Source organism: Jaculus jaculus, chromosome 1, assembly GCF_020740685.1.
Source record: "Jaculus jaculus isolate mJacJac1 chromosome 1, mJacJac1.mat.Y.cur, whole genome shotgun sequence".
Lineage (NCBI taxonomy): Eukaryota > Metazoa > Chordata > Mammalia > Rodentia > Dipodidae > Jaculus > Jaculus jaculus.
This window is the reverse complement of record NC_059102.1, coordinates 243,271,971-243,295,572: the sequence shown is the minus strand read 5'-3', so window position 1 is coordinate 243,295,572 and position 23,602 is coordinate 243,271,971. Positions and strand designations below refer to the sequence as shown.

At 40.7% G+C, this 23,602-nt stretch overlaps 1 protein-coding gene across 7 annotated transcripts in view; it reads left to right on the top strand.

Annotated features, from left to right (window-relative positions):
* Window positions 1-23,602, top strand: part of Ppp1r12b (protein phosphatase 1 regulatory subunit 12B) — a 262,444-nt gene that overhangs the window by 45,401 nt on the left and 193,441 nt on the right. For all 7 annotated transcript variants that reach the window (XM_045142101.1, XM_045142099.1, XM_004670705.2 and 4 more), the window contains exons 2-3: window positions 15,145-15,275; window positions 21,582-21,700. In XM_045142101.1, the coding sequence (XP_044998036.1) occupies window positions 15,145-15,275; window positions 21,582-21,700 (250 nt within the window). The remainder of the gene's footprint in view (window positions 1-15,144; window positions 15,276-21,581; window positions 21,701-23,602) is intronic.

Genomic DNA, 23,602 nt, shown 5'->3' with positions numbered 1-23,602 from the left:
TTGTGGCTTTCATGCCTCACCCAACTTACATTGCAGAATCACCTGCCTTCTTCCCAGCCTTACTTGATATCCATGGAGCTTTGCCCACCCCATGGCTTCTACTCTGTACTCCCGTGGCTTGTGAAACACTTGTTTATGGGCACAGAGTGATCTGAAGCTAAATAGAAAATACTTCTCTATGGAACAGTGGTTTATTTTTCACGCCAAGTTGGCAGAGGAGTAGACCTTTGGAGTGCTGTGGCTAAGACAGGTAGCCAAGATATGAGGGAGGTTTCTAATCCAGACCCATGCTAATAAACAGAGTGGTAACCAAAGCAGTTTAATAGGATCTTTGTATTTTACGTTTAGTCTAGTTAGGAGTGACCAACCTGTTTTCACTAACTGGCCACTTCACTCATATGAAATTATTGGAGGACTAGACACTAATATCAAATTACTTTGTGTTAAAATTATTTTGAGGGAGATGGGATCAGATGTTACAAATGCTACATGAGCCAGGTGGTATCTTGTCCTTGGCCCGTGAACTCTAATTTGGCCACCTCTATATTGGTAGGTAGAAAGCACTTTAGGTTGTTCTGCAATTTAATATGTGACCTTAAATTAATCATTTAATGTGTACAGGCTAAGTTTGTCCATCTTCAAAATGGCTGTGCCACTTTACTTACTGCTCTAGGTTTTCCTTTACACCCTTGTTATAACAGCACTTCCCCACCCTTACCCCCAAGGGACTTTCTTTTATTACTTTAAGGAAAACCTTTTCATTGTTTAGTATTCATCTCTTACGGAATTTTTAAATGGTAACCTCAGGGTCTGGGAGACAGCTCAGTCAGCAAAGTGCTTGAAGAATAAGGGCCTGAGTTGTATTCCCAGTAACCAAATAAATCTTGGTGGCTGTGCATGACTGTAGTCTCAGCACTGGGGAGGTGGAGACAGGCAGGTTGCTGGAGCTTGCTGGCTAGGCAGTTCAGTCTCATTGGAGAGCTCTAGACCAGGGAGACCCTGCCTCAAGGGAAGTAGCAGCATTCCTGAGGATTGACACCCAAAGTCATCTGTGGTCTGTACAAACACATGCATACACGAACTCAGGCATATACACATATTTGCTTACACACGTATGAACATATGTGCAACACACACACATACACGCACGCGCGCGCGCGCCCACACACACACACACACACACACACACACACACACACACAAAGGTAATTTCAATAGAACTTTCCTCCTTATATAGGTGTCATTTCCAGGCATGGTGGTGCAGGCCTGTGGTCCCAGCTACTTGGGAGACTGAGGCAGGAGGATTGCAAATTTGTAGTCTGACTTGGCTACAGAATGAGCTCAAGGCAAGTGTGGTTAGCTTAGCCAGATCCTGTCACAAGATAAAAAATTACTCATGAACTGAACTGCTCCACTGTGCCTCCTCCATGATGGACTTAAACCCTTAAAGACTGTAAGTTAAAATAAATCTTTTCCCTTAAAAAAAAAAGAGAGAAAGTTATAAGACTCATTAGGTCCCTCCCGAAGTTACATAAGCAGTAAACAAATACTGAGAGCAGGCAACTTCTGCCCAGGGAGCTCCAGGGACATAGGTTTTTGGGGTGGGCTTTTTGGTGATGCAACTGCCTGAGTTACCCATGATGGCATAAGTAGCCCCAATAAACTCATTAGTTTATTAAGTTAGACTTGGGTGAAGTTATTTCTTTGATCTCTTTTGAGGCCCTATGCAGGGTGAATAAATGTTCATAGGAAAAGTTTATACAACACCCTATATCCACAGGATATGTAAGAATCTCTCCTTGGAGCATTTATTTATTTATTCCTTTTTTTTTTCCCCGCAAGGTAGAGTCTCACTCTAGCCCAGGCTGACCTGGAATTCACTATGTAGTCTCATGGTGGCCTTGAACTCACGGTGATCCTCCTACCTCTGCCGCCCCAGTGCTGGGATTAAAGGCGTGTGCCACCATGCTCAGCTTGGAGCATTTATTTTGAACCTCAAATTCTATGCCCAGCAAACCATCATTCACGAGTGAGTCAAACTAAAAACATTGCTAAGATAAAAATTAAATTTAAAACAGGGCTGATGAGCGGTCCTAGGTTCAACTTCCAATACTACAGACAAACAAGATCTAATTATTATAGTTACTCAATTATATATACTCCTTTGTCTTAAGAGCAAGTGGTATTTGGAGTTTCCTTTTTAGTCTTCTTTTGTTTATGTGTATATGTATGTGTGGTGGGAGCATGCTAGAGTCTGTTGCCTCACAAATGAACATCAGGCGTTTGTGCATGCTAGGCAAGCACTCTACCAACTGAGCTACACCTGGATTTAGGACATTTAGAACAGGCCTTGCTAAAATCTAGAATGAACATACTTTTTGAAACGTAAGTATTATTAATCCTTAGGAAACATCATGCTTACTGTTGATGGAAGAAAGAGGTCTTCTACTTCTAATTTGTATACATGGGTAGACTTGGCACTATGCCAGTCTGAGAACAAAAATCCCAATCAGTATGACAATATGTGGTAAAAAAATGTTGGTATGTTTGAAACAAGATCTCACTGTACAGCCTTGGTTGGCCTCACCCACTATATGTAGTCCAGGCTGGCTTTGAGCTTGTCAGTCTTTCTGCCACAGCCTCTTAGTACTGAGATAAGAGGCATGCACCACCATGCTTAGCTCATGGAAAATTCTTTACTTCTGCTGTCTCTCTTGGCTTTCTATGTTGAAAGGCCACTGATCTGTGTCCAGAGCCTGCCTTAGCACTGAGTACATAATCAGATATAGTTCTCATCATCTGTGAGCCAAACTGTCTCTGCCAGTGGGGTTCTGAGTCCTTCACACAGTGCTGACAGTGGCTAGGCTCACCTGTCACGCTGGAGTAGACTGCTATGAGGATTCTCACTTAAGCAGGAGTCACACTGTGTCGCGATTGGAATGGAAAGACAGTATTTGGAAGAATTGATCCAGATACTGAATCACTCAATCTTGACTACTATATGCAGAAGCCTTCCCGTAGTGGTGACTTGCCAGTGTCTGGGATTTACAAACTCCACTATCACCTTCCATTTCTCATGTAGTTTCTTGGCATATGATGAAGCTACGTAGGTGGAACAAGGGGACTTTGAGCTTAGAGATGTTGAGTTTCTCAGGGAGCTCATCCGTCAGCACTGGCCCAGGGCCAGCTTTAGTTTCAGGGCTGAGTCAGAATACCTTCAGAAAAGCCAGGGGGAGTGGCCCCAGTTTGTATTCCCACCATCTGAGTGAAGGCTAAAGTATCAGAAGTTCAAGGCCAGTCTCAGCTACATAGCAAGTTGGAGGCCTGCATGAGACTCAGACTCAATTCCCCATCTTCCCAAATGAGAATAAATATACGTAGCAAAAATCTAATGGGAGAACCATGGTTAGATCTGTCAGTTTTGCTGTTTGAGCTCAAATTTGGTTAAAAAAAATTCAGAACTTTTTTATTTAACATGCTCTTTTAAAGAATCTGTAAGAGGGCTGGAGAGATGGCTTAGCGGTTAAGCGCTTGCCTGTGAAGCCTAAGGACCCTGGTTCGAGGCTCGGTTCCCCAGGTCCCACGTTAGCCAGATGCACAAGGGGACGCACGTGTCTGGAGTTCGTTTGCAGAGGCTGGAAGCCCTGGCGCGCCCATTCTCTCTCTCTCTATCTGTCTTTCTCTCTGTGAATGGCTGTTTAAGCTTTAAAAAAAAAGTCTTACAGATTCTTTTTTTTTTAAATTTATTATTATGATGATATCATTTATTTATTTATTTATTTATTTGAGAGCGACAGACACAGAGAGAAAGACAGATAGAGGGAGAGAGAGAGAATGGGCGCGCCAGGGCTTCCAGCCTCTGCAAACGAACTCCAGACGCGTGCGTCCCCTTGTGCATCTGGCTAACGTGGGACCTGGGGAACCGAGCCTCGAACCAGGGTCCTTAGGCTTCACAGGCAAGCGCTTAACCGCTAAGCCATCTCTCCAGCCTCTATAAGACTTTTTTTTTTTTTTTGCCATTTTTCATCAAGAAGAGATTAATCACTGCTGATGTTTTCAGTTAATAACAAGGAGTAAGAATATGGCAGGTTTTCCAGATTCTGCTTCCTTACTCTATGTCAATTTCTGTGGCTTTTGTATCAAATTACCAGAAACCTGGTGACTTACAGTAAGAAAATTATTTTCTTTCAGTTGAGTGAATTTGAGGAACTGCCATACCATTTCCATAGAGGCTATACTATTTTAAATTTTTATTTATTTATTCATTTATTTGTTTATTTAGAGAGGGAGAGAGAGAGAGAAGGGGCATGACAGGGCCTTTAGCCACTGCAGATGAACTCCAGACATATGCACCACCAATGTGCATCTGGTTTTTGTGGGTTCTGGGGAATCAAACCTGGGTCCTTAGGCTTCACAGGCAAGTACCTTAACTGCTAAACTATCTCTCCAGTCCCTCCCACTTTTTTAGTATATATGGGAGTTTGCGAATGTGGCTCAGTTGGTAGAGTGCTTGCAGCCACCCATGTACCCTTTATATATTTATTTATTTGCAAGCACAAAAAGAGAATGGGTGCACCAGGGCCTCTAGCCACTGCAAATGATCTCCAGATGCATGTACGACTTTGATTCCCCAATGGGAATCAAATCCAGGCCATCAGGCTTTGCAAGTCAGCACTTTCAACTACTGAGCAATCTCTCCAGCCCCTATACTATTTTATAGTAATGCAACAGAGAGGATTTTATTAGTTTTTTTTAAGGGAAGGTCTTGCTTTCCTGGAATTCACTATGTAGTCTCAGGGTGGCCTCAAATTTATGGCAATCCTCCTGCCTCTTTCTCAGAGTGCTGAGATTAAAGGCATGCACCATCATACCTGGCTTAGGGTTTTAATTTATTGACATCTTGGCCAATCTTTTTGTTATTTTCTATTATTTTATCCAGTTTATTTTATTTTATTCATTTATTTTGAGAGAGAGAGAATGGGCACACCAGGGCCTCCAGCCACAGCAGAGAAATTCCAGATGCATGTGCCACTTTGTGCATCTGGCTTATGTGGGTACTGGGGAATTGAACCTAGGACCTTAGGCTTTACAGGCAAGTGCTTTAACCACTAAACCATTTCCCCAACCCCTATTCAGTTTTTTGAGAATAACCATACTAGTGGGTACAAGGTGTTATATCACTGTAGTTTTAAATTTTTTAAAAAAGATATTTGTATTTATTTATTTGCAAGCAGAGAGAGATGGAAGACAGAATGGGTGTGCCATAGCCTCTAGCTGCTGCATGATCTCAAGACACATGTACCATTTTGCACATCTGGCTATAAGTGGGTTCTAGGGAATTGAACCCAGGTTGTTAGGTTCTGCAAGCAGGCACCTTAAGTACTGCACCAGCCCTCCAGCCTCATCACTGTAGTTTCCCTAATGATTAGAGATGTTGAGTATTTTCTTGTGTGCTTTTGGCTATTTCCGTGTCATTTGTAAACATGGGGCCGTATCTATTCAAGTCTTTTGCCAGTTTTTTTCTTTCATATTGCTTTTGTTAAGTTTTACAAGTTACCTGTATCCTCTAAAATCTAGATATAAATTTCTATCACATACATGGTTTTCAATTTTTATCCCATTCTGAAGATTGCCTATGTTAATTAGAAGTACCTATTGGTTCGCTCCCCTCACCCCCTTAATAACAACACTTTTATCAGCATGCTATATTGAAATTAAGGCAAACACAGGATTAAAAACAACCCACACAAGTAGGTGTTAGGCTGCACTAAGCCCAGCTTCCCATGGGACACCCACCCAAGCACTTGGAGTTGTTTTTGTGGAAGTGTTTGCAGGCCAGGGCAGGTAGTATTAGCATTATTCTGACTCAACAGCAAGGTCATCCCTGAAAGCCAGCACTTGGTGGCGGTGACAGTTGTAGACTATTCTTGGAACCAAGAAGGCTTCGTTTTGTAAGGTTTCTGTGAGCTCCCAGATTTAACTCTGGCACTGATCAACCGTGGGCCGGTCTTTGAAACAGATAGTGCAGTAGCAGATACAGTAGAAAGATCACAGTACCCTCCCCATGTTATTAGCAAAAACAAGTATTTTCCTTTGGCGAGAGCTTGCCTTGACTAGAGAAATGTGACATGTTGATTTTAAGAAACTAATTTATTTTATCTGGAAGTTTTTTGAATAGTTCTTTTGGACTAATAACTAAGTCCAGGTCTCCATTTCTTTGAGTGCTTGGAACAAACTATTGCTTTAGTTATATTCTTGTGTGTCTTTAGGACTACAAAACTGGAGGAAATAGACTTATTACACAATGGAAGGGATTTGAGTTAAAGGCAAAGAAGGTTCCCATCATTGTCATCGTTAACATCCAAAGCTTGTTTAGCCTCCTAAGCAGAGGAAAGGCTTTTTATCTGTTCTGGGCAGAGGCATGGAGTGTTAGGGCCCTTCGCCCTGGACAGAGTTTTATAGATGGGCGAATCTGCTCATGCTCAGTGGTGGAGTCGGGTCGTGAGTGAGTCAGCAGCACAGCTGTGGATGGAGCAGGCAGAGGACGTCTAAATTTAGTCATTATTCATTTGAGAAGGTTTGAGGGACCATTCGTCTCTCATCCATGCTTTAGTCATAGTCCTTTTGGAAGCCAAGGGGCGGGGGTGTGGAGGAGAGAAAGTGTCAATCAAAGTATTAATGAGAGCAAGTTTCCTACAAATCTAATGCTTGTTATTACTTATAAGGATTATTCTTTTCCAGCTTAATCATACTATTTTATTCATATACTATTTTTATGTAACTCTTAAATTTAAGTACTCTGAAACAGGGAATTTTCTGAACTTAGACTTAAAAACAAGCTACCAAATCCTGTTGGTTCAGAGACATTATTTTTATTTTATTTATTTATTAGATAGAGAGATTGGGAATGGGCACACCACTGCCTCCAGCCAGTGCAAACAACTGCCAGACACATGTGCCACCATGTGCATCTGGCTTATGTGAGTTCTGGGGAATTGGACCTGGGTCCTTAGGCTTCACAGGAAAGTGTCTTAATTGCTAAGCCTTTTCTCCAGCCCCAGAGACAATAAAATTTTTTATGGCTTTTAAAAAATATTTTATTTTTATTTATTTATTTGACAGAGAAAGAGAGAAAGAGAATGGACAAGCCAGGGCCTCCAGCCATTGCAAACGAACTCCAGATGTGTGTGTCCCCTTGTGCATCTGGCTAACGTGGGTTCTGGGTAATCGAACCTTGGTCCTTTGGCTTTGCAGGCAAATGCCTTAACCACTAGCAATCCCTCCAGCCCTAAAATTTCTAATTAATTAATTAATTTGAGAGAGAGGGAGGGGCAGCTATAGAGAGAAAGGGCACACCCGGACCTCTAGCCACTTCAAACAAATTCCAGACATATATGCCACCTTGTACATCTGGCTTACATGGGTACTGGGGAATTGAACCTGAGTCTTTAGGCTTCATAGGCAAGCCCTTTAATCTCTAAGCCATCTCTGTCCACCCCAGGCACATTTTTAATCAAATTAATTTGTTCCCATAAAATATTGTACATGGGTAAGGCTGTATGAGTGATGCTTAAATACGTTTTGTGTGTATGGCTTTTTTTCCCCCTGCACAATTGCTATTTGTGTAACCAGTGGCTTAGAAATAATGCTAGGAACAGTCCAAAAAAACCCTGTGAGGTCATTGCTGATCCCAGTGCTATGGATAAGTACACGGATGCTTTGGTTAGATATTCCATTCAAGGTTTGCACACATTGGCAGAGATGGTGTGCAAACCCTGTTCTGTCTGACCCTGAAACTGATGCTTTTAACAGTATATTGTCCTTCATTTTGTGGGTGGTATGGCATGTAATTTGAACAGCTAGATTACTTGATGTTCTCTATACTGATTCTTTAAAGATTTTGCCAAATTACATCTCAGACTAGGAGAATTTTAAGTTATTCTTTTAAATATCCTCACAGTGCTATCCTGATAAAATACTGTATCAAGAATTTGAAATTTAAGATGCCACAGTTGCTTAGCTTGGGAGAGCTTTAGAGTGAAGGATTTGATATTTATAGGCAAAAGTATACAAAATTGAAAAGAACACTAAAGTAGTGATGGGCTGAAGGAAATTAAGAAAAAGAAGGTTGACTTTAGGAAGGAATGAAAGAGAAAAAGTAAAATTTCCCACTTGGTATCTTGACTAGTTGGGATTATTTTAGCCACTCTGGAATTTTTGTCTTCTCACATCTTCAAATGGTGAAGAATGGTTTTTCAAAACATTGGCTTTCAAAAGTCTATCTGAGGCCGGGCGTGGTGGCGCATGCCTTTAACCCCAGCACTCGGGAGGCAGAGGTAGGAGGATCACCGTGAGTATGAGGCCACCCTGAGACTCCATAGTGAATTCCAGGTCAACCTGGGCTAGAGTGAGACCCTACCTAGAAAAACAAAAAACAAAACAAAAGAAAAGTCTATCTGGTGGTGGTGTGGCCAGTAGAGCTAAGATTAAGATTGTTCTTTCAGAGCTGAAGAAATTTTGCAACCAAGAAAGAAGCAGTTGGGTCAGCTGTCTTGGGCATGAGAGAGTCATAGTCAAGGTGACACATGGACTGCCTTGATGTAAGAGTTATTAGTAAGGGCAAAGTGTATATTTAGCATAGCCCCTAACCTTCTCTCTGGGTTTCAGTATGCTTCTGAAAACTGCCCTGTTGTGTTTGAGTGTGTACCTCAAAGTTCAGTCCGTGGTGGAGCCTAGTGGGAGGTGTTTGGGTCATGTGGGAAGGGTATGGCTCTCCAACAGATTAGTGCCTTTTCCCATGGGATGGAGCTGGGAGTCCAGCTCCCTCTTTTCTCTTTCACATGCATTCACTGCTGCTTCTGCTTTTTGCCTGATTTGAAGTAGCACAGATTCCTCACCTAATGCCCCTGCCCAGTTTTGAACCTCTCAGTCTGCAAATCATGAAGCCAAAATACATAGCTCTTTCCTTTAAATTACACAGGTATTGTGTTATAGCAACAGAATGGGTTAAGGTGTGTGGCTTCCATCCTTCCACTAGAAAGTATTTGTAGGTTTTAATGAAGCCTCTGCAGTGAGTGGGCTAGACCTTTCCATGTTGGATTATAGACCAATAACCATATAATAAAGGACAAATTTAATGATAAACATAATTATGAAACATTTTAAAATCTCATGGATAATTAGAAACATTTTATGTTATAAAGAAATAAAGACTACAAATGAAGGCATGCTTGTAGAATGCTAAGAAAACAAACAGAAATGTAATTTTGCAGCTGCTTGTTAAAATCAAATCAAATTTGGGATAAGTTTTGCCAATATCAGTATTTGTAAAAAGATCATCAAATAATTTGGGATAAATAACATGCTTTTTGTAACTAGAGTTAGCTAATTACATTTTCGCCTAAATTAACCAAACTTTTTTTTTTTCATCTTTTCCTCTTGTCTTTAGACAGGATTGGTACTAGGTTTGTTTCTGGAGGGAATGCTTGTAGTTTTCTTAATAGCTATGTATCACTGAGCTCCCGTAGTTACAGCAGTCCTCCAGGGTTCTGGCTTGAATTCTTTCCACAGTAACCTGCTGCTGCTTCTATTGTTGCTGATCAATATCTCTTGATATGTTTTTTTTTTTTTTTTTTTTCCAAGGTAGGGTCTCACTCTAGCTCAGGCTGACCTGGAATTCACTCTGCATTATCAGGGTGGCCTCGAACTCAGTGATCCTCCTACCTCTGCCTCCCGAGTGCTGGGATTAAAGGTGTGTGCCACCACGCCCGGCTTCTCTTGGTATGTTTGATTGAAGATAGTGGTTCTCAAATGTTTTTAATCTCCAGATTCCATTATACCCAAAAGTTTATTTAGAGGCCTCCAAACTTATTTATAATTTTGTTCATATTGGTTATTATGTGTTGATAAAGTTTAAAATACATATCAAATACATTATATATGAAATTGTCAAAAAATAAACCCATGCCTCTAGTCACTGTAACAGTAGGTTCTAGGCAATCGGACCTGAGTCCTTAAGCTTCTCGGACAAGCACCTTAACCACTAAGCTATCTCTCTAGCCCAAATGTTTTTCTTTTTTAAGAGTGAGTCTCACTCTAGGCCAAGCTGAATTAGCCTCCAGCTCACAGTGATCCTCCCATTTCAGCCTCCTGTGTGCTGGGGTTAACGGTGAATGCCACCATGCCCGGCTTAATTAATTAATGATTTTTTTTTGGAGACAGGATCTCATGTATACCAGGCTGGCCTCTAATCCGCTGTGTAGCTGAGGAGGACCGTGAACTCCGGTTCTCCTGCCTCCACCTCCTGAGTGCTGAGACTATGGGAAGGTCACTTCCATGCTTAGTGTATGTGGTGCTGAGTAGTCACGCCGGGGCTCAGTGCCTGCTGGGCAAATAGTCTACCAACCAAGCTACGTCCTAGCCATGCTAGTTGTTTCTGCAGTGTCAGTTGGAAATAGAAACTGAAATCATGTCATGTGCTTGTCTTACTGTTACTTTAGAACCTACTACTGTGCTTTCTACTGTAATGCCTCTTTCACTTATACCTCTGTTTCAGTGTAGCCCCGGTTGACCTGGACTTTATGTAGTCTGAGGGTGCCTCAAACTCATGGTGATCCTCCTATCCCTGTCCCCCCAAGTATTGGGATTAAAGACATGTATTTGGTTATTTGGAAAATACAGGTTTATTGAGTTCTGTAAATCTTTTTTTTTTTAATTTTTTTAAAAATTTTTATTTATTTATTTGAGAGCGACAGACACAGAGAGAAAGACAGATAGAGGGAGAGAGAGAGAGAATGGGCGCGCCAGGGCTGCAAACGAACTCCAGACGCGTGTGCCCCTTTGTGCATCTGGCTAACGTGGGACCTGGGGAATTCAGCCTCAAACCGGGTCCTTAGGCTTCACAGGCAAGCGCTTAACCGCTAAGCCATCTCTCCAGCCCTTTCTTTTTTTTTTTTTTTTTTTTTAGGTAGAGTCTCACTCTAGCTCAGGCTGACCTGGAATTCACTCTGTAGTCTCAGGGTGGCCTTGAACTCATGGAGGTCCTCCTACCCCTGCTTCCCAAGTGCTGGGATTAAAGGCATGCGCCACCATGCTTGGGGTTTTATAAATCTTTGTTATCAACTAGTCACACTTGTTGATAATCCCATTGGCAAGTAGAAGAAGAGTATCAGGAAATTGTCAGGCTTTTGTCAGTGGCTGGGTTCCAAACTTCCAGATTTCACTTGCATGATCAGGTTTTATCATTGTTGACAAAGACAACTCCCTTCCTCCCTCCCTTGCTTCTTCCTTCCCTCTCTCCCTCTCTCTTTCCCCTCCTCCCTCCCTCCCTTCTTCCTTCCTTTATTTATTTATTTATTTTTAAATTTTATTTATTTATTTATTTGAGAGACACAGAGAAAAAGACAGATAGAGGGAGAGAGAGAGAATGGGCGCGCCAGGGCTTCCAGCCTCTGCAAACGAACTCCAGACGCGTGCGCCCCCTTGTGTATCTGGCTAATGTGGGACCTGGGGAACCGAGCTTCGAACCGGGGTCCTTAGGCTTCACAGGCAAGCGCTTAACTGCTAAGCCACCTCTCCAGCCCCTTCCTTTATTTTTGAGGCAGGGTCTCACTGTAGCCCAGGCTGACCTGGCACTCACTCTGTAGTCCCAGGCTGGCCTTGAACTCATGGTGATCCTCTTTCTTACCTCTGCCTCCTAAGTGCTAGGGATAAAGTCGTGTGCCAACACATCCAGCTACAAGTTACTTTCTTTCTTGCTTTTTTTTTTTTTTTTTTGGTTTTTCGAGGTAGGGTCTCACTCTGGTCCAAGCTGACCTGGAATTAACTCTGTAGTCTCAGGGTGGCCTTGAACTCATGGCGATCCTCCTACCTCTGCCTCCTGAGTGCTGGGATTAAAGGCGTGTGCCACCATGCCTGGCTACAAGTTACTTTCTTTGAGGCTTAATAACTATAAACTTCCTAGAACACTTTTGAGTACAAATAGTATTCTGCTAAAAAGTGACTGTTTTACAACTTGGTTGGCTATACAAGGGCTTTTTTCTAGAAACAGCCATCAGACTTTGGGTGCAGCAGTGTACTGTGTATACGCTTCGGGCATACTTCCTATTGTGTCACACAGAACTTAATAATAAAAACATGGACTGGAGAGATGGCTCAGCAGTTAATGTGTTTGGTTGTAAAGCGTAAATGACCCAGGCTCAATTCTCCCGTACCCATGTAAAGCTAAAGGCACAATGTGGCACATGCATCTGGAGTTTGGTTGCAGTAGCTGGAGGCCCTGGTATACTCATTCTATCTCTCTGTCTTTCTTTTTTCTATCTCTCTCTGCTTGTAATCAAATAGATAAGAGAAAATTAAGAAAAAAAACAACCCAACAACATATTCAAGTACTTAGGTTGGACAACATTAATAGGGGCTGGAGAGATTTTTCAGTGGCTAAAGGCATTTGTTCCCAAAGCCTGACCACCTGGGTTCATTTCTCCAGTATCCATGTGTGGTGGTTTGATTCAGGTGTCCCCCATAAACTTAGGTGTTCTGAATGCTAGGTTCCCAGCTGATGGAGATTTGGGAATTAACACCTCTTGGAGGCAGTGTATTGTTGGGGGCAGGCTTATGGGTGCTATAGCCAGTTCCCCTGCCAGTGTTTGGCACACTCTCCTGTTGCTTTTGCCCAATTTGTGTGAGCCAGGGGGTGATGTCCACCCTCTGCTCATGCTGTTGTTTTCTCTGTCATCATGGAGCTTCCCCCCTTGAGCCTGTAAGCCAAAATAAACCTCTTTTCCCACAAGCTGCTCTTGGGTGATTTTTATTTTATTTTGTTTATTTGTTTTTTTGGTTATTCGAGGTAGGGTTTCACTCTAGTTCAGGCTGACCTGGAATTTACTATGTAGTCTCAGGGTGGCCTTGAACTCATGGTGATCCTCCTACTTCTGCCTCCCAAGTGGTGGGATTAAAGGTGTGTGCCACCATGCCTGGCTGGTTGGGTGATTACTGTCAGCAATGTGAACCTGACTGCAACATCATGTAAGGCTAGATGCACAAGGTGGCACATACATCTAGAGTTTGTTTGCAGTGTGGGAGACCCTGGCTTGCCCATTTTCTTTGTCGCTCACTCTTTTCTTGCAAATAAATGCAAAATAAATAAATTTTACTGCTTCATTCTTAGGTGGAATGAGGTTTTTTTTTTTTTTTAATTCAATTGCTTTGTCTATAGCACCAGCAATTTTTTATTTTTTTGAAGCAAGCCCAACAGGTTGGCCTTTTTTTTTTATGCAGGAGAGCGGAGAGAGGGATTAGGGAGTAAGGGGGAGGGGAAGAGAGAAGAAAGATAGAGAGAATTGGTGCACCAGGGCCTTCAGCTACTGAAATTGAACTCCAGATGCATGTGCCCTGTTGTGTGCATGTGCGACCTTGCATGCTTACGTCACTTTGCATCTGGCTCACTTGGGACCTGGACATGAGTCCTTAGGCTTTGCAGTTAAGCTTAACTGCTAAGCCATCTCTCCAGCCCAGCACCAGAAATTTTGTCTGTCCTGATTTTGGCATAATTATGCAAATGTCAACATGATGCAAAGAAGCAATTAGTTTCTTAATATTATTGTGAAAGCAGTTGTGATTTGGTGAATGGATTCTCCTAGCTAAAGTTTTAGCTCCTTATATGAAATTTGACAGAGGGGATTCACAGGCAAGTTTTCTTATTCATTCACACATTTATTTATATATTTATTTTGAGACAGTGTTTTACCATGTAGGTCAGGCTGTTCTCGAACTTGTGGCAATCTGTGCTTCAGCCTCCCCATTGCTCAATGCTGGTATTGCAGGCATTCACCACTTCTTTTAATTTTATTTATTTATTAGCAAGGAGAGAGAGAGAATGGGAATGGACATGCCAGGGCCTCTAGCCATGGCAAACGAACACTAGACGCATGTGCTCCTTGTGCATCTGGTTTATGTAGGTCCTGGGGAATTGAACATAGGTCCTTTGGCTTCGCAGGCAAATGCCTTAATCACTAAGCCATCTCTCCAGCCCCTATTTATTTATTTTTGAGGTAGGGTCTCAGTTTAACCAAGGTGACCTGGAATTCACTATGTGGTTTTAGGCTGGTCTTGAATTCACAGCCTCCAGAGTGCTGGGATTAAAGGCATGCATGCACAGCTCATAGGCAGGTTTTTAAAAGGTAGTCTCATGTGTTTTTAGGTCCTAAATTATCTTATTTTGGAACCTGTCTAAGCCTGAATACTGGTTGCCTTTGTCAACTGTTTTCTTTTTGTAATGTAGATATGTCAAGAGAGCAGCCCCCTTGTTTATTTATTTATTTTTAATTTAGATAGTCTTGAGATCTAATCCAGGCTGGCCTGGATCTCTTTAGTTTTCCTGCCTTGGCCTCTCTAGTTGTTGTTTGTGACTTTCTTTGAGGTTTATGGTAGATTTTAAGTTCTTTATGCATAAAGCTTTTTTGCTGTCCTTTAATTGCTGCTGTGAAATGGACAGAAGAACTTATGTCTGTAGCTACAAACATATTCTCCTATATTGCTTGAAGCCATTCTGAAAATACATTTCTTCATTTGAAATGTTCCCCACATCATTTCCTACCAAAGCAGTTGTTGTACCAAAGTCTTACACCATAACTGCCTACTTAGAAAACTGCATCTTATCCTATATTACTGTTTTCTTTTAAGATTCTTAAACAAATCAGTGCTCACCACATTTTAACATGCATCCTCTTTATAATAATGAAATAGGTTAACTGCTTAGAGCCCTTTAGAAATCATTTTCAGAATTAATCTTAAATGATCCTAATAGCGCTATAAACTCAGAAGTTATTTTTGTACATTGACTATCAAAATAAAAATATAATAAAAATTTAAAAAGACAATATGTCAATAAGGGCTGAGAATATAGCTCAATGATAGAGTGCTTGCCTACCACTAGATTTTGGGCTTAGTTCCTAATACAGAAAAAAAGAGAGAGGGAGGGAGGGAAGAAGGAAGAAAGGAAGGAAGGCAAGGAAGGAAGCCCACTAGGTCTGAAGATTTAATGTATCATTAGAATTCTCCTGGGCTGGGCACTGAGTATACGGAGAAATGTCTAGTACATAGCGAACTCCATAAATACTTGTTGAATGAATGAATTTCTCTTTCCAGGCCTGTATTGATGAAAATTTGGACATGGTGAAGTTTCTGGTGGAGAACAAAGCCAATGTAAACCAGCAAGACAATGAGGGCTGGACGCCCCTTCATGCGGCAGCTTCCTGTGGTTATCTCAACATAGCAGAGTGAGTGAGTTTCTCTGGTGGGTTTGGTGGGAACAGATTTCATTTTGTTTTTTCTCTGCTTTTAAGAATCTGAGGGCTGGAGAGATGGCTCAGTGGTTAAAGGTGCTTGCTTGTAAACCCTGACTGCCCAGGTTTGATTCCCCAGTACCCACATAAAGCCAGATGCACAGGGCGGCACAGTGGCAGGAGGTCCTGCTGCGCCCATACTCACTCTGTCTGCCTTTCTGTGTCAAATAAGTAAATAAAAGTTAAAAAAGATTCTGGGGGAAAGCAGGGGGGTGGGAGGTATTACCATGGAATATTTTTTATAATCATGGAAGATGTTAATAAAAATCTGAAAAAAACATTAAAAAAAGATTCTGAATTTCAGTTATAATGTATTATAAATTAAAAAGCAGATGTTGATTATCTTTAAAAGATAACTGATACTATATTTTACATAGCTGCTAAATGCATGGCCCTTAGTAAAACTCTGCTTGCCTACTTTAATTTATCTTTCATTAAGCATATTATTATTAGGCTGTTTTCGATTATTGTCATTATTTATTTATAGTAATATTATAAGTCAGGGAAAGAACTAATTATTTATATATTTATCAGTTTGGTTTTACCTTAAGGCTAATAAAGAATGTATTAAATAAGATTAGCCACTCGCCATCTTGTCTTAGTTTTTAATTTTAAAAAATTTATTAATTAGAGATAGGGTCTCACTCTATAGCTTTGGCTAACCTTAAACTTGCTATGTAGACTAGACTGTCCTCCAAGTTACTGTCCTGCCTCAGCATTCCAATGCTGGAATTGTAGGCATGTGTCCCACACTGGGCTTCTTTTTGCATTCTAAGGATTGTAGCCTTCTACTCTTTTTTGTTTTTTTTCTTTCTCAGAGGTTGGGTCTCACTCTAGCCCAGGCTGACCTGGGATTCACTGTGTAGTCTCAGGGTGGCTTCTGACTTACAGCAATCCTCCTACCTGTGCCACCTCGCCTGGCAGCCTTCCTACCCTTATTTCCAAGACCATTACAGCTCTAACTTTGCAGGAATAGAAATGAGGAAAACATAAACTAGCTTTCTAGGAAGAACTCACCTACATTTTATTTTGTGTTCTATGATAATCTTTTTTTTTTTTTTCTTTTGAGGTAGGGTCTTGCTGTGGACCAAGTTGGCCGAAAGTTCACTGTGTAGTCTTAGGCTAGCCTTGAATTCACAGCAACCCTCCTATTTCAGCCTCCTGAGTGCTGGAACTAAAATTGTGCCACTCCCGGCTTTATCTATCTATCTATCTATCTATCTATCTATCTATCTATCTATCTATCTATCTATCTATCTTTCTTTCTTTCTTTCTTTCTTTCTCTCTCTCTCTCTCTCTCTCTCTCTCTCTCTCTCTCTCTCTCTCTCTTTCTTTCTTTCTTTCTTTCTTTATGTCTTCTCAGCTGGGTACATTAAAAAAAAAAAGGTGTTGGGCCTGGAGAGATGCCTTAGTGGCTAAGGCGTTTGCCTGCAAAGCCAAGGGACCCAGATTCAGCTCACCAGGACCCACGTAAGCCAGATGCACAAGGGGGCACATGCGTCTGGAGTTCGTTTGCGGTGGCTGGAGGCCTTGATGTGCCCATTGTCTATCTGTTTCTTTCTCTCAAATAAATAAATTAAAATATTTTTTAAAAACTGGAAAAAAGATGCCTTAGAGTTTATTTTTTTTCCTCATTTAATTTGAGTTTGGGCTTAATACTAGTCAGCTGGATTATTTCTATATTTTTATTATTAATAGTGGTTTACTTAGAAACAATAAATTGACCCCAGAGTACAACATTTGGCTTGGCTTATAGTTTGTTGCAATGCTAGTTTATTTTATATATGTATATATATTTTTATTTTATTTATTTCTTTATGAGAGAGAGAGAGAGAGAGAGAGAGAGAGGGAGAGAATGAATATGGGTGCACTGGGTCCTCCAGTTGCTGCACACAAGCTCTAGACACATGTGCCATCTTGTGGGTCTGGCTTATGTGGGTCCTGGGGAATCAAATGTGGGTCCTTAGGCTTTGTAGGCAAGGCCTTAATCAGTAAGCCATCTCCTCAGGACCCTATTCTGAGTTTTTACTAACACTTTTTTTTTTTTTTTTTTTGGTATTTTAAAGCAGCGTCTCATTCTAGCTCAGGCTGACCTAGGCTTCATTCTGTAGCCCAGGCTGGCCTTGAATTCATGGTGAACCTCCTATCTCTCAGTCTTCTGCATGCTGGGATTAAAGGTTTGCACCACCACACCCAGCTTTTTATTAATACATTTCCTTTTTTTTCTCCTGAAAATAGTGTCAGAAAAACCTTTTATCAGTGCTCAGTAAGGCTTTATTTTCTGGGGACATAGAGAGCTAATGACTATTTCTAAGCCTCTGGACAGCTGAGGTTCCATTGTTTCCTACTACTGCTGACTATTGCCACTCTACTGTTCATTCTTGTTCAGGAAGTACAAAACTAAAGAGATTTTTTTTTTTTATCCCCCAAACTGGAGAAAAGTGGAAAAAATGGAGAAGGGCCATATTACTTTATAGAAACCATTTTTCTTGACCATTAGTCCAAGAACATGACAAAAAGGGGGAAGGGAATAGGGATTGTATAACTGAGGAACATTGTGCCATATCCAGCGAAGTCTTTTTGACTTTTAAAGTTTATTTAAATTATTTATTTATTTGATAGAGAGGGAGGGAAGGAAGGAGGGAGAGAATGTATGCACCAGAGCCTTCAGCCACTACAAATGAACTCTAGACACATGTGCCACCTTGTGCATCTGGTTTACGTGAGTCCTGGAGAATCGAACCTGGGTCCTTGGCTTTGCAGGCAAGCACCTTAACCACTAAGCCATCTCTCCAGCCCTCCAGTAAGGTCTGAGAAGACAGAGTGGTCAAGATGTTTCATTTAATTCAAGCAGTATTATAAAGTACCTAGAGAAGAAAGAAAGATACCCTGGTGATAACAAGGAAGGCAATAGTTGTCCTCAATCCAGTGATAAGTGTGTTTCAGTGATAAGAATACTTACATCAGGTTAGGTTTATGTGACTGTAGAGGTTCAGCTAATGTTCATGGGGCACAAGGGTGACATTAAAGAAGAGAGAAAATTTGGTTGGTGGAACAGACAAAACCTTCTTAGAGGCAAAAAAAAAAAAAAAAAAAAGGAAAAAATGGATCTATGAAAGATAATGAAAGGAGTATGTTCCATCTCATTAGAGGGGAGCTGAGTAAAAGGGAGGTATGTTTGGGAATAATACATGGTTGAGTTTGATTCAACCCAATAAATAATTATGCATTTAGTATGTGTACTATTTGTATTTTGATTTTTTCAGGATGGAGAAGGTGAAATTTTTGGCCTGAAGAGAAAGGAGCTATGGCTATGGGGAAATGCAGTTGTACTTGATGGATGCAATGATAGGACTTGATAGATCTAAAAGTAAAAGTAGATAGAGGGAATTAATTTTGAAATTGGATAAGGTCTATCTTATTCTAAGTCTCTGAGGAAAGGAAAAGAGATGAACAGCTGAACAGCTGGGCATGGTGGTTTACACTATAATTCCAGCACTCAGGAGGCTGAGGTAGGATGATCACCATGAATTTAAGACCAGCATAGAGATACAGAGTGCATTTCAGTCAGCCAGGCTACAGTGAGATTCTGCTTTGAAGATTAAAAAAGAAGAAAAAAATCAGGTGAATTATAAATGCCTTTGAGCTTTGTATATGAAGACTTGATTTATAAATTAGCATTTATTGATTATACCAGATATTAGTCATTGAGAAATTATGGTCTTAATCTAATTTTAAAACATATTTTATTTATTTGCAACCAGAGAGAGAAAGAGAATGGCCGTATCAGGGCCTCTAGCCTCTGCAAATGAACTCCAGATATGTGTGCCATTTTGCACATCTGGTCTTACATGGGACTGGGGAATCAAATCTGGGCCATCAGAGTTTGCAAGCAAGCACCTTTAACTGTTGAGCCATCTCTCCAGCTCCTTAATATTTTTTAAAGAATAAATTAATTAATTTGAGAAAGAGAGAGAGAATGGGCATGCCAAGGCTTCTAGTCGCTGTAGACGAACTCCATACTTATGCACTGCCTCATGCATCTGGTTTATGTGGGTACTGGGGAATTGAACCTGGGTCCTTAGGCTTTGTAGGCAAATGCCCTAACTGCTAAGCCATCTTTCTAGCCCTTAGTTTGTTTATTTTTTCTTTTTTTCAAGATAGGGTCTCACCCTAGCCCAGGCTGACCTGGAATTCACTATGTGGTCTCAGGATGGCCTCTAACTCATGGTGATCCTCCTACCTCTGCCTCCTAAGTGCTGGGATTAAAGGCATGTGCCACCATGCCTAGTAATCTAATTTTTGATTCCTTTTTTTTTTAAACCAACTTTCAATGCAGTGGCAATATGTTGATTTAAAAAAAAATCTTTTATTGTGTTTAAAATGTGGTTAGTTAGCCTAATAGTAGATCAGTAAATGCTTATTTACTGATGAATGGATTTTTGAATGATTGGTGTTTATTGAATTGTTGAATTTATTAAATCTAATTTGCATAGTCTTTTTCCTGTTCAAGTACTTTTGGATATCTGATACTGCTCCCAGCATTATTGGGGTTCTTATTGTCCTAAAGGTAGTTGAAGCTAAACTTGAATTAAAAAAACTGAGGCCAAAAGCTTTTGCCTTGTGCCAACTAAATGATTTTTGAGAAAATTACTTAACATGTGTGTACCTCCGTTCCTTAAAGTAGGAGTTAATAATACTCATTTCCTTCTTTATGATCTTGCCTGTTATTCAATACATATATAAACAAACACATATATATTTATGAACATGTGTATATGTATATAAATATATATTTGTGTGTGTATGTGAAACACTTTGAAAACAAAAAGAGAATCCATGTAAGATACTTCAGTTGTCAGCTTTCTCCTTTAGAAAATGTGTTCCATGTGGGTTTAGAAACTGCTTAGCTCTTTTAAAAAAAGTATTTTTATTTATTTACTGAGAGAGAATATATAGGCAAGCCAGTGTGTCTTGCCATTGTAAACAAGCTCCAGACCCATGTTACTTTGTGCATTTGGTTTTATATGGATACTGGGTAATTAAACCCGGCCAGTAGGCTTTGCAAGCAAGCGCCTTGAACTGATGAGCTATCTTCCCAGTCCCTCTGTTTAGCTTTTTAATGTTTCTTCTTCAGTAATTTAGTTTCTCCTAAGGATGCAGATTTCATGAAATAGCTTGTTAAAGGCAGTTTCATGGAGGTCTAATATATGTAAATGTTAATACCCATTTTATCCTTCAGTTCTTGTACCCACAACACTACCTAGTAAACTCCAGCTTGGCACTGGAAATATTTTCATGAGAATTACTTATTATGTAGCTTTTGGGGACTTACATTTTTAATACTTGTAAGTATAGTAAATCTTTTCGGAACCTATATTTGAACCTAAAATGAGATCTTATTTTGTAGCTAAGGACTGGCCTTCAACTCACCATGTAGGTTAGGATGGCCTTAAACTTGAAACCCTCCAGCTTTAGCTCTTGAATGCTAGAATTACAGGCATGGGCTAGCCACCCAGCTCTCCCTATAGTGTGTTGACTAGACTCTTGATGAGAATTTTAAAAAATTCTTTTTTTTTAACTTTAAAAATATTTCAATTAATTCATTTATTTGAGAGAGATAGATGGAGGGAGGAATGGAGAGAAAGAAGCAGATGGTGTGGGGGCAAAGGAGAAGAGAATGGGCATGCCAGGGCCTCTGGCCACTGCAAATGAACTCCAGACACATGCACCATCTGGCTTACATGGGTACTGGGGAATCAAACCTGGGTCCTTATGCTTCCCAGGCAAGTGCCTTAACTGCCAAGCCATCACTCTAGCCACCCTCCCCCGTTTTTTTTTTTTGAGGCAGGGGCTCACTCTTGTCCAGGCTGACCTAGAATTCACTCTGTAGCCCAGGCTGGCCTTGTACTCACAGTGATCCTCCTACCTCAGTGTCCCTACTACTGGGATTACAGGGATGTGCCACTATGCCTGGTAAGGAAAGAGGGGTGGTTAGGAATGTGAGTATGAAAGAAATCCTGTTGTTGACATTGCTCTTGTCAGGAAATGGAGAAACTTACAATTTTAATTATTGAAGGCTCATAGGGTTGAAAATTCAGAATAAGTTAATAATGAAACAACTTACCTATTCTGTGTCTAAGCCTTTCAGATGTGCGGTGCTGTGTGTAAACTCTGGATGTACAAGTGTACATTGATAGATTGAAAGGGATACTATTGATCCTGGATCTCGTCACACAGGTATTTCATTAACCACGGAGCCGGTGTGGGCATTGTGAATAGTGAAGGGGAAGTCCCTTCTGACCTTGCTGAGGAGCCGGCCATGAAGGACCTTCTTCTGGAGCAAGTAAAGAAGCAAGGTAACCTAGAAAACGCGTGCTGCTGGGCAGTTGTCTCACACCATCCCTACTGATCGCTTGTTGTAGAGCTCTTGATTATTATGCGACAAAGATAAGGACAGCATTCAGTCATCAATTACCAACATCTTATATCCTTCTAACAGCTCACTCAAGAATAGGCCAAATGCCAAAGGGATGACCAGACCAGGCATCATTTTCTTTCGTTGTTGTTTTGGTTTTTCAAGGTAGGGCCAATCTCTAGCCCAGGTTGACTTAGAATCTACTGTGCCATCCCAGGCTGGCTTCAAACTCATGGCGATCCTCTTACCTCTGCCTCCAGAGTGCTGGGATTAAAGGCGTGTACCACCACACTGGGCTGACCAGGCATTCTTGTTTTGGCTGTTCTGAAGTTATGTATGAATCCTATAGTTAGAGTGACCTGAGGAGGAATATGAGCATTACATACGTTATGTTACATCTGCTATATATTATAGAGGCCAATGAGAGGATGTGACACAGTGTGACCAAATTCATTTTGTAACTTGGCAGTCTTTTTCCTAGATGAGAACTAAAAGTAATACTGGTGAAGCTATTTATTATAACCTGTGAAAAAATTTTAACCTTTAACCATGCTAACCATGAAAATTATTCTAGTAGTTTTTATTTTGCTTGTTTTCGAGAGACAACGTATCACTCTAGCCCAGGCTGGCCTGGAGCTCACTATTATACCCAGGCTGGCCTCAAACTTGCTCTTGCCTTAGCCTCCCTGGTGCTGTGATTATAGGTGTGAGCTACCACACCTGGTTCTGATCATTTCTGGAGGTAAGAAACTTGACTTAGAAGAATATACTTCAAAACTATGTGTTTCTTATTTTGTAATTTTAGAAAAAATTAATTTGGGGGTATAGGGTGGGATTCTCCTATTAGTTGCCTCAAATATTTTTTTTTTGGCTTACTTATTTGATTTGTTTTGATTATGTTTGATTTGTTTGTTCCTTTTGGAGACAGGGTCTTACCATATAACCCAGGCTAGCCTGGAACATGACAACATGACATCCTCCTGCCCCACCTCATTGCCCCTCCACAAAAGATGGTGTTTCAGGTATACCTAGTTTCTGAGTTTTTATTATTAAAAACTATTGAGTAACAGTGGGCAAAAGCAGAGAGGTAGGTCTTAGGAATTCAGCTAGAACCATCATCAAACTCTGCGCATGCAGTATTTGAAGACTGTTGGGGTCGGCTAAACAACCTTATCCACAACTCACAGCTCATCTCAAAGTTCTGGTGGCCTTTCCTGCTACAGTCTTATAGAATAGTTAGGGCCAAATCTAGTCACATCGGTTTGTTTACATGTTTCAAAGCTACTTTTGTGTTTTAACAGCAGAATTGAGTAGTTCTGATTACCAGAGAGCTGGTAAACCTGAACATACTAATTATCTGCTCTTTATAGAAGGTGGGTTGAGCCTGAAAGTCATAGATATTCTAGGGAAATAACTGCTGCTATGACCGCCATCCATATAGAGTGTTCATGTTGTATGTAATTAATGACTATGCTTATCAAACCCTCCAGTCCCACTCAGTTTCATCTAAGATATAGTTTATAATTTAAAAACCATGCTAGTTTTAAAAAATAGTTTTGGTTTGGGAATCTACTTTTTCTATTTTGATTGATGACTCTTCCACTAAGCTGTATGGTCTATTGAAACAGGCGTTCATATTTGTGCTTAATAGTTTTTTATAGCACTGCTCATTCTCTGTAGTGTGTAGAGTTCTGGTTTGTCTAAATGCACTTCCTCTTTACCCCATCCATCTCCCCAGATCAGACGGATAATCGTTATGGAATTCATGGCTTCTCTTTTAAAAGCTGAGAGTAAGCAAACCAAGCACAGAAAAAGACTGCTCATGAGTATAAAACCTTTTGAA